This window comes from Coenobita brevimanus, chromosome 70, assembly GCF_032717465.1.
Source record: "Coenobita brevimanus isolate Jiangsu-jjx chromosome 70, ASM3271746v2, whole genome shotgun sequence".
Classification (NCBI taxonomy): Eukaryota; Metazoa; Arthropoda; class Malacostraca; order Decapoda; family Coenobitidae; genus Coenobita; species Coenobita brevimanus.
In genome coordinates, this window is record NC_137023.1 from 44,533,453 (window position 1) to 44,545,511 (window position 12,059).

Sequence of the window (12,059 nt, forward strand, 5' to 3'; positions counted from 1 at the left end):
AAATTCGTCATCGGAATCTCAAAGGGTTAATATGCCACTGGGGTGGCATCTTCATTCATTACTTAGCCACCATTCACTAACTGTAATGCAACAGGTTTTTATGACAAATGCATATCTTTTTAATCCCTAAGACTGCATTTTTCTGGGGCTATGTTCCACCCCAGCTGCAATTCAAGTCTATTTTTCAACTTTAACCAAACTAAAGTTTTTTCTTACAGATTCGAAGAGCTTGAATTTACACATCTGAAAATGCCAATCTCAGTCCCCTAGGCCTAATGGTTACTGCAACACCTCCCATCAAAGATTATAAAAGTCTCCCCCCATGGTAAGAGAAAAAAACAAAATCGGTGGAAACCTAATTTTTGCTAGAGAACCTAACCAAAATCAATGAAGTCAATGTGAAATATGTTTGTATTGATGAAACTAAGTGTAGGAGTCAGCATAAAAAAAAAAAAAAAAAAAAAAAAAAAAAAAAAAAAAAAATCCAAATTCGAAAAACTCGGCAAAAACCTAATTTTCATTAAAGAACCTTAACAAAAGCAATGAAATCAATGTAAAATATATTTCTATTGATGAAACTAGGTGCAGGAGTCAGCATGAGTAAAGGAAAAAATTAAAAAATAAAATGCTTTGGTTAATAACCTTACATAAATTACTATAAACTTATAATAAACTTTTCTAGGTATCAATCAGTCATTTGGTATGGATTAGATGTGGATCATAGCTGAGAAATTACCTCATCATATTTGGGACAGGCTAGGGAGAGAATGAGGTGGAGGTGGGGTGGGGGGTCTCAGGCGGGGGTGAGACATACCCCCAATGCAGAGTAGGGGTGATGTAAGGGTAATTTTCATGAGAATTGACAGACACTGGCTGATCATAGCAGGGAAATTACCATGTCATATTCAGGACAAAGGATGGGGAGGGGGGGAGGTGGAGGTGGGATGGGGGTCTCTGGTGGGGGTGAGGGGGAATGATACACACCCCCAATGCAGGGGAGGTGGTGTGGGGGGTATTAAGGCAGGAGGAAACACACACAAAATGATCACAGCAGGGAAATCGCCATGTTATTTGATGTAAAGGGGGCAAAGGGAGGTGGAGGTAGAGAACAGGGAAGGGGGGTAAGCAGGCATGAGACACCCCCCTATACGATGTAGATGTGGTATTGGCGGGTAGTCTGGGTGGGAGGGGACAGAGTGGGTTGTTTGCAAACAGCCAGAGGGAAGTGGAGAAGTGGCTTGGGAGGGTCCCCCCACACACCAGGTGAGGGGGCAGGATCTTCCTTCCCACCACCTCATCCCCTAGTTCTGACTGAGTAGGAACCATTAATGTCACAAGAGGGGCTGGCTTAGTGCTCAGCAGTTTTTGACAAAGCTTCTACGATCGTCAGTCATAGGACTCTACGTGGCTAACTTGCAAACTGATGATCGTCAGTCATTGTACTTTAGGGGCTAATTATAAAATGTATCTTGAAAACAAACGGGACTCTTTGGATATCAGATAACACACCACCAAAGTATGGTACAAACATTTTAAATACAGTAACAAAACAGACTAATTTCTATATAAACAATGGCTAAAATGGTACTGACTGGCAGGGAAAGTGTAGCAGTCATCATAGCTCTCAAGCCACACGATGTACACCTTGTGGTCATTGCAAGCCATTGCACTTGTCTGCCGCCCAAACTTCCTGCTCCTGTTCTCACTACTCTGACTGTATGATGTCTGTAAGAAAGTATCAACATCAACATCATCACCATCATCATCATCATAATCATCCAGACTTCCTTTTCCACCCCAAGGTGGGGTGAGGAAGGGTCTAGATAACCAAGTGCACATCACATAATTTACAGCTTGTTAAAACTATCAAAATTACTGTTCCCTACATGTATGTGTTGCAATAAATTCATTAATAGATTTACTACTTCAGTTCATAATACAATCATCAGCTCCATTATATTATATTTCTACTAATACAGTATTATCATTGCAAATATTTTAAAATCAAAGTAAACTACAAGTAAAAGATAATCAAAGGAAGTTAAATTTACCATCATCCACTCACTTGATGTAGTGCTGCCTACTTCTTCCTTAGCCTTTATCATTCTTTTTCTGTGCCTGCCCTCCTCTCTTCCTATTTCTCCCATCTCTATTGTCACTTCTTATTGCTTTTCTTTCCTTTACAGGTGGCTTTACATTGAGTGACAAGCCAAATGGTTTCCTGTATGCCAAGAAACCGTTTACAATGCTGGGTGGTAACCATATAACTAAACCATACGTGCTCCCCATGTGTCAACAAGTGGGTTGGTGGAGGGTTAGTGCCCCTCCCCATAAAACAAATAACTCAAAGTCAAATGGCCACCTCTTACGGGAGTATGGCGTCTAGCAACAGATACATAGAGAGATAGAAATTTATCTCGTAAAAACTGCATAGCAATATATTCATCCATCATCATCCAATCCTACATTGCCCCATGAGGAGCGTAGGAGCCCGGGGCTAGGCAGTTGGTCTCAACATTTAAGATGAGAGTGACCAGCCTCACTTATCCCTGAGTGGCATTACATGAGCAATCAACCCCAACCATCCCTTGGATATAAACCTTCACTGGCTCAATCCGACTGGAGCGCAATAATTACCCACTAAACCACCAGGTGCCAAAATTTGGCTATATGGTTACCACCCAGCATAGTAAATGATTCCTGGTGTACAGAAAACCATTTGGCTTGTCACTCAGTGTAGAGTCACCCACAGGCAGAAGGAAGAGGAAAGAACGAAGGAAAGAAAGACAGAAGTTGGAGTGTAAAGTCACCCGTAGGCAGAACTATCAGTACAATTCTCTCCTCTGGATTTCACTCCTGAATACTGCACTCACTTGCGATGTGTGTGAGGACATAGATGAGCCAGGTTCACCCTCAGTGTCAGTGGGTGGGAGGGAGTCAGATCGTTCACTGCCAGAGCCTTTTATACTGCCAGACTTATCACATGTATCTACAGACTGACCTATTTTAAGAAAAAAAAAAAAAAAAAAGTTATTTACAAAGTGCCTGAAAATGGTTTATTATATTTCATGACGGTAAAGAAATAAAAATAAATACAAATAAAGTAACAACAGACACAGCATCTCCTCATTTTTTTTTTTTTTTAAACTATCCAAGTATAGGTACTCTATTGTATTTCTGTGCATTTACTAACAGAAAACTTAAAATGACCAAGGAAGTTACAACCTCAAGGAATTAATATTTCATGAGAGGTAGAGGTGGGACTGTTAGGGATTAAAAGAGTTATACACATACACTGAAGACATGAAGTAAAGAAATCTCCTGATCAAATGGTAGAAGATGGTGTGCTTAAATTGTATGGTCCCACAACGGATATGACCAGGGTGGCGAAAAGTGCATGTCAAAATGAGGTGGACTGCAGAAGGTACTGAAGGCTATGAAGAAGAGAGTTTATATGAAAAATGAATGAGCAAGAAGAGAGGAAGGGAAAATATGGGTATATAAAAACTGACTAAGGATGTGAGATTTTGACACCAGTGTTCATGATCAAACACAATTCTAAACCTGACTTCCAAGATCTTGTTTACTAGTTTCAGGTTGATAAAAAATGAGCATTAACTTTTTTTTTCTGTCAGTCCAAAATTTTAAATATGCATCAAAGATCATACCCTCCATTGCAGAGGTGACTGGTGGAGTAGGAGTGGCAGCCTTTGGAGGAGCTGGAGCTGGTACAACAAAGGCCATTTCGCTAAGAGCATCAGACCAGTACAGGACATGGGTCCGCCCACTGAATCCACTCCCACCATGGCTGTTATCTAACACAGCTGTTGGCCGGAGATCAAGAGCAATTAGTAGGAAACAAAGCAAGACAGACACAATACAGGTCTGACTTTAGATATGATGAAGGGAGAGAGAGAGAGAGAGAGAGAGAGAGAGAGAGAGAGAGAGAGAGAGAGAGAGATACCTCTGCAGCTAGTTCTATGGTCAGATGAAGTGTACTATGGCATGCAAACTACTAGTCGCAACAGCAGACACTCTCATGCTGACCTGAGAAGACCAGTATATACAGTATTTAAAAGAGAACTGGTGCATGGCATCTCATCTTATGACTTGACAATTATTAGGCCAGTAAATATTTAACCCTAGCCATGCTTATCACCTCATATGAGGAGATATGCAGGCCACCCCTGGTCAAGCTAACTGCTTCATATAAGACGATGGATCTTCACGCCACAATTTCAAGCATGAGGAAGCGTCAGTGGTTTCCATGGGAACACTTACTCTCCCTCTATGCCATCAGAGCTGTTGCAAAACCCTGCCATACTGCAGCTGTCAAATACCGCATATTTAGTAATTCAGATATGCAGGCCACCACTGGCAGCGCTGATCACCTCATATGAGGCGATGGGTCTCTGCGCCACAGTTTCAAGCACGAGGAAGCGTCAGTGGTTTCCATGGGAACGCTGAGCCTCCCTCTATGCCACCAGGAGCTGTTGCCAAGCCCTGTCCCAAACCAGTTGCCAAATACCACATATTTAGCAAGTCAGCTCTTGTTTGTAGCCCAGCAATGGCGGATTCACGCCCATCTACTTCCCATGGTGTTGGCAAATTATCGCTGCCATCACACCCATCCAAGAGGCGTAAATTAAAAAAGGACGAGGGTGATGAAGAGTTCAAGCTCAAAAACACTTGATCTGATGACAAAAAATCAACTTAATAAAAAAAAGGAAAAAAAGAAGAAAAAGAAAAAGAAAAAAGAAAAAAAAAAAGTCCTAAAACAATGACTCAGGGAAGGTAATCGAGTTGATAAGAATTAGCGTGGTGGGGGTTAAAAGAGAACTGCTATCAGACATCAGCATTACCTCAAACGAACTTACTAAATTTTCTGTATCTAATTCACACAGGAATATCCTACCACTGCATCATGAACAGATTACAATATAAATAAGTGATTAAGATACTACTGTAGTTCAAAAGTTAATGAGCTGTATGAACGGCATTTCATGACAATCAGAAGATATATGGTATAAAACAAATACTTCATTACCTCTAAAGAGACCAAATTGAAGAAAATGTTGCAATGAGACCAGAAAAAAGTCCAATATTAGAAGCTACAAATGGGAATAGAAATAGCTATGAAAATTAAACTGCATCAATGCCTAACTAAATAAGAATCCAGTGGATTAATCATATAAAGCAATGGTCAAGAATGAAAGTGTAGCACAGAAGCAATGATGACATACCCTCAGGAGGTGAGGTGGTAACAGTAAAGGCAGTGCTAACATGGCCAGTCCAGCCGGGGTGGTGGAAAACATTAACTGTCCACCCTAGCCCACCAAGTAGCTCCAAGAAGTGTGGATGTACTGTGTTTGCATTTAACTGCAAGATAATAATAATAAAAATAGTATTATATACACATCTCAAGTGTACATGAGTAAGTCTGCAAAGTATAATACAAAAGTTAAATCCTTTTATCAACACACAAGCAATCAATCTGCTGACTTATACTTTGAACTTCACATCAAGAACAGAGTTATCTTACTTAATAAACCACACAAAACCTCCCCAAAACCAATCTTTCATAAACTACATAAACAGTAACAGAAACAATCACTACTACAAAAAAGTACATGACACTAGCTTTGTAAGTGATTAAGTCTTGCCTGATTAAGGTTAAAAATTATCCACACAGGATACACAGAGTCAACTAAATCATTAAATGATAACACAGTGTATGGTATGAAGAAATATTCAAACAGATCCATTTTTCTATGGGTGACTCTACACTGAATAAGCCAAATGGTTTCCTGTACACCAGGAAACCATTTACCATGCTGGGTGGTAACTATATTACTGTACTAAATTATGGCGCCTGGTGGTTTTGTGGGAAATTAATGTGCTCCAATCGGATTAAGCCAGTGCAGGTTTATATCCAAGGGGTGGGTGGAGTTTATTGCTCACATAAAGCCACTCAGGGATAAGTGAGGCTGGTCACTCTCATCTTAATTGTCAGGACCAACTTACCTAGCCCAGGGCTTCTACGCTTCTCGTGGGGCAACACTAGATTAGATGATGAATGAATGAATAAAGACGATTATACAGCTGCACAACAGACTTCACGTTGTTGTGACCTCAGATTCATCGGAAATGCAGCACCAGTGGACTGCAGACTGAAGTTGCCCTCCTCTGCAGCCCACAATCCTCCTTTCAGGGGACTGGGCAGGAGGTGAGGGACACTTGCATAACCAGGATGTGGAGCCATCCAGTTCTATGGGTGCTGCCAAGCGAAGGTGTCCCTCTCCAGTAACAAAAAGGGCTCAAAATACATAAATGTTACTCCTAATTCAAACAAAGAACAGGACTATATTCCAAACATTGTAACATTCTTTCATTCATTCATTCATCATCCAATCCTACATTGCTCCATAAGAAGCATAGGAGCCCTGGGCTAGGCAAGTTGGTCCTGACATTTAAGATGAGAGTGACCAGCCCCACTCATCCCTGAGTGGTATTACGTGTGCAATAAATGCCAACCATCCCGTGGATATAAACCTTCACCAGCTCAATCTGACTGAAGCACTGTAATTACTCACTAAACCACCAGGCGCCAAAAATTGGTTATATCATATATGATTACCACCCCATGTAGTGAATGGTTTCCTGATGTACAGGAAACCATTTGCCTTGTCACTCAGTGTAGAGTCATCCACAGGCAGAAGGAAGAGGAAAGAATGAAGGAAAGAAAGACAGAAGAGGGAGTGTAAAGTCACTCGTAGGCAGAAGGACAAAGAAAGAATGAAGGAAAGAAAGACAGAAGAGGATAGATGGAAAGAAGGATGGAGAGGAAAGGGCAGACACCCAAGAGCAGCACTACATCGAGTGAGTGGATGGTGAGTGCCCCCCAGCTACAACACTGATTCTGGTAACGAGTACAGAATGCAAATACATTAGCATACCACATTCTGCAATATGTCAGGTGGGTGATTCTGGCCAGCACGAACATAGAAGATGTGAGCGGTATCAATAGTACGGGTGTTGGTATTGTCCAAGGCATCCAGGTCACGTCCAAAGCCACCCATACCTGAATCCAATGCCACCAGTGATGGCACTGCACACTCAACCGACTCCTTGTGAAAGGGAGTTCAAGAGTACAGTATTAGTAAAAAGGGATAAGAGGTGGCAGGAAGGAGAAACTGGGAAACGTATTCAGAACAAGATCAGTGCATGCATGAGTACACACAAATGCATATACTGTATGTGCATGGAGGCAAGGACATGCACACACATGCATATGTGCGCACACACACACACACACACACACACACACACACACACACACACAGTTACAGTTTGTCATGAACACAGAAAATTCGATCTATTCCTTGATTATGGTACACAGTAATAAAGTAATTAGTCAATGCGGCCACTGATATACTGATCTTTGTCTTATAATCAGCATTTCTAGGATAAAATAAATGCCATTTTATGAAACCCAAATTTCATTAGGAATTAATCAAAATATACCTTGGTGGTGTTTACGAAAGCAAGCAATACAAATCTGTAGTCATTAAGAAGCTACATAATGGCACGGCCACTAGGTGATCAACTGCCTCAATACAGTATTTAACCTGAAAATAAGTACAAGCCTTGTAATAATTTTTTCATGGTGTTACTATGAAAATGTATCCTAATCATAATCTTCATCTTAACCCATAATACCATCTAAAATAATTCTTAAAGGTAGCTTTTTCATAATCTCTAGCCACATAAAACTTTACAGCACAATGTGTGGATCAAAACTGACCTTCAAAAATCTAAAAAGACATTAATTTCTGGCTGATGAGGTGATTGAATACAGCTTACTAAATCTCTATCACTGCTGCTGTTTGTACATTTCCCATCACTTCTGCAGTCGGACAAATAATATAAGAGGAAATTTCAAATGATATGGAAATACTGTAAACAAAGAACATGAAATATGCCCGAGTGGTGATACACAAATCATCCTGATAAAAGAACCAACTTAAGTCAGGGAGGTCTATCTCTCTGTTGCCAGGTGCCTCAATTGCGTTGGGGTGGGCACAAACAAATCGCATCCATGTTGCCCTGTCCCCAGCCATTTCACTGCCCTCCTCCCAGCTCAAACCTCCTCCACTCCATCCTTCCATCTCATCCTCGGTCTACCCTTCACTCTCCCCCTCTCCACCTCACTCACATACACTCTCCTTGTTAGTTTCTCGCTCTCCTTCCTCTCCACATGGCCAAACCACCTCAGTGTATTTCTCCTAACGCTTTCTATCACATCCAAATCCACACCACAATGCTCTTTCACTTCTTCATTTGTCAGTCTGACTCTCCATCTAACTCCACATGCTCCTCTCAAATAACTCATTTCCATTGCTCTCACTCTTAACTTCGTGTCCTTCCTACAAGGTCCAAACTTCACTTCCATACGCTAGAGTTGGTATTACAATACTGTCATATGGCGACTTTTTTACTTCCATGCTCACTTCCCTATTCCTTATCACTGCTTTCAAAGAACCAGCAACTTTTCTTCCTAGTTGCATCCTTTCAAGCACTTCACCCTCCAAACTTCCAACCTTACTCATCACATTACCCATGTACTTATATGCACTCACATTTTCCACTTCCTCATCATCCAACCTCACTGTACAAACGATGACATTTCTTTCAAAGACCATAACTTTAGTCTTCCCTTCATTCACATTTATATTCCATTTTTTAAATGCTCTCCAAAACTCATTCACTAAGCCCTGCAGTAACAATACAGCATCATCTGCAAACAACAGTACAGGAAGTTTCCAAACACTATCCTCTCTCATTTGGGCCACTCCAACATCCACTACCCTACCTTGTACCTCTTTTATAACCTCATCCATTTACAGACTGAACAACCATTGAGACATGACACATCCCTGTTTCACTCCAACATTCAGGCAGACAAAGTCACTAAGTTCACTATCCACATACACTGCAGCCTTAGCATCCTCATACATATTCTTCATAGCATTCAACAACTTCCCATTTACTCCATATATTCTTAATACTTTCCACAATCCTTGTCTATCCACCATGTCATATGCTTTCTATTACACTATGAAGAAAGTCAGGAAGATCTATCTATCTATCTATTGCCAGACGCCTCAATCCCGTTTGGGTGGCCACAAACTAATCGCCTCCAAGTCGCCCTGTCCCCCGCCATTTCACTGCCCTGCTCCCAGCTCACACCCCCCTCTCTCATATACCTCTCTACCCCATCCCTCCATCTCATCCTCGGCCTCCCCCTCCCTTTTCCCCCCTCCACCTCACTCACATACACTCTCTTCGTCAGTTTTTCACCCTCCATCCTCTCCACATGGCCAAACCACCTCAGTGTGTTCCTTATAACGCTTCCTATCACATCCACATCCACACCACAACGCTCCTTTATATCGTCATTTGTCAGCCTGTCTCTCCATGTGACTCCACATGCTCCTCTTAAATAATTCATTTCCACTGCTCTCACTCTTGACTTGTGTCCTTCCAACAACGTCCAAGCTTCACTTCCATACGTTAGAGTTGGTATCACAATACTGTCATGTAGTAACTTTTTCACTTCCATGCTCACTTCCCTGTTTCTTATCACTGCTTTCAAAGAACCAGCAACCTTTCTTCCCTGCTGTACCCTTTCAAGCACTTCACCCTCCAAACCTCCATCCTTACTCATCACACTACCCAAGTACTTAAACATACTCACATTTTCCAATTCCACACCATCCAACCTCGCTGTACATTCACTGACTTCACCTCTCTCAAAGACCATCACTTTACTCTTCCCTACATTCACCTTTGGATTCCGTTTCTTACACACTCTCCCAAACTCATCCACCAAGCCTTGCAGCTCCCCTTCGTCTTCACTCAACAACACAGTATCATCTGCAAACAACAGTACAGGGAGTTTCCAAACACTATCCTCTCTCTCCAGGGCCACTCCAACATCCACTACGCTACCTTGTACCTCTTTTATTACCCCATCCATGTACAGATTGAACAACCTTGGAGACATGACACATCCCTGTTTCAACCCAACTTTCAAAGAGAAAAATTCACTTAGTTCACCATCCACACGCACTGCAGCCTTCGCACCATCGTACATACTCTTCACAGCATTCAACAACTTCCCATCTACTCCATATATTCTTAACACTTCCACAATCCTTGTCTATCCACCCTGTCATATGCTTTCTCAAAATCCATGAAAGCCGCATACAACTTCTTTCCCTTCTCTAGAAACTTTTCCACTAAAGATCTAAGAATGAATATCTGATCTACACAACCTCTTCCCTTCCTAAAGCCTCCCTGTTCTTCTCCAACTAATTTCTCTGTTCTTTCTCTAACTCTGTCAATAAGTATCCTACCATACACTTTTCCTATTATACTAAGAAGACAAATGCCCCTATGATTACCACACACTTCTTTTTCCCCTTTTCCTTTGTACAAGGGAATAATTATACCTGACTTCCAATCCTCCGGGACTCTACCTTCCTCCCAGGCCAATCTGCACATCTTCCACATCCATTCTACTACTATCTCTCCCCCATGCTTCAGCATTTCACCACACACTCCATCAATTCCTGGGGCTTTCCCCGATTTAACTTTCTTCATTGCTTCCACAACTTCTGTCCTACTGATTTCTTCCTGTCTTCTCACCTCCCTCCTTCTCCGAGCCATTCCCCAGCCACTTATACTCGCAATACTTCCATCCTCTATGTTCAACAACTCCTTAAAGCGTTCTCTCCATCTGCTCAATTTTTCTCCCTTCTCCACTAGTAATCTACCATTTTTATCTTTCACTCCCCTGCTAACTTCACTTCCACCCTGTCTTACTCTTTTCACCTCTTTCCAGAACATTTTCTTACAGTCCCTCCACTTTACATTCAAATTCCTTCCAAATTCCTCATCCACTCACTTCTTACTCTCTCTATCAAATCTTTTCACCTACCTCTTTCTTTCTACATATAACACTCTCTTCCGCCTCTCAACTTCTTCCACGCCCCTATTTCTCATCCATTCATTGTATGCTTTCTTCTTTTGTGCCACAGCCTGTCTCACCTATTCAGTCCACCACGCTGTTCCTTAAACTGGTAGTGAAATCTTATTGCATATTCACACCTGCAGAGCATCAAGTGACAAAAATCCAAAGTGTGAGAGAAGAAGGCGAGCAGTTTGGAATTCATGGCACAGAGGAGGTGCCACACACTCTGTCTCCACATCAGGGTACTCGGACGTGTCTCGCTCCACCTGACGACGCACACCCTCCTCAAATGCAATCTGGCATGAGAAATTGGTGCATTTTGAGAGCTCCATGTAAATGGGGGTGAACACTGAACAAAGATGATTTATAAAACATCCACTGTGATAAGCGTCTAGTCACGATGATAGTTAGACAGTTACTGGGGAGGAGGGAGGAAGGAAGGGGCGAAGAAGCCAAGCGTAAACACAGCTGTTTGGTTCCGCACACCAAGTTCAAATTACAGGTGGAAAAAAAATAGGATATTTAAAATATTTTTTTCATTTTTTGGCCACTTTTGGGTTCCAAAGGCCCAGGACCAAAATGTCCAGGTAGTGTGGTGTCCGGTTATTGGGCATCCGGATATTAAGGGGATAACTGTATTTTTAAATATACCGGTAGTTAAACATACCTTATCAACATGATACTCAAGTTTCAGCATATTGCCCCAAGGGAAAAAAAAAAATCAAACTTGATGAGATAAGTTCAGTTAAAGTCCAATTATTCGGCATCTGCAGGACCGGGCTGATGCCACGTACAGTAATCCCTCTACTATCTGATGTAATAGTGCCAAAGGCATGTCCAGAATGTGGTCCCATCCAGATAGTGGGCCCCAGCCTCCTGAAATTGTACTTAACCCTTTCACTGCATCAGGGTTTGTTTACATGTACATTCTGTGTGCGGCAGTTTTCAAATATTTAGAAAAAAATATTAAGAAAATAATAATAGTCAAAAGATAGAGAAAAAACTCCCAAGTTCAATGGTATAT

General features: G+C 41.6%; 1 protein-coding gene across 1 annotated transcript in view; it reads right to left on the reverse strand.

Annotated features, from left to right (window-relative positions):
* The window catches only part of LOC145406369 (ral GTPase-activating protein subunit beta), a 174,280-nt gene that overhangs the window by 11,959 nt on the left and 150,262 nt on the right, over positions 1 to 12,059 (reverse strand). Inside the window, exons 27-32 of the mRNA XM_080277534.1 lie at positions 11,173 to 11,331; positions 6,957 to 7,127; positions 5,244 to 5,379; positions 3,669 to 3,824; positions 2,874 to 3,001; positions 1,593 to 1,725 (exon numbers count right to left, since the gene is read on the reverse strand). Of these exons, the coding sequence (XP_080133660.1) occupies positions 1,593 to 1,725; positions 2,874 to 3,001; positions 3,669 to 3,824; positions 5,244 to 5,379; positions 6,957 to 7,127; positions 11,173 to 11,331 (883 nt within the window). The remainder of the gene's footprint in view (positions 1 to 1,592; positions 1,726 to 2,873; positions 3,002 to 3,668; positions 3,825 to 5,243; positions 5,380 to 6,956; positions 7,128 to 11,172; positions 11,332 to 12,059) is intronic.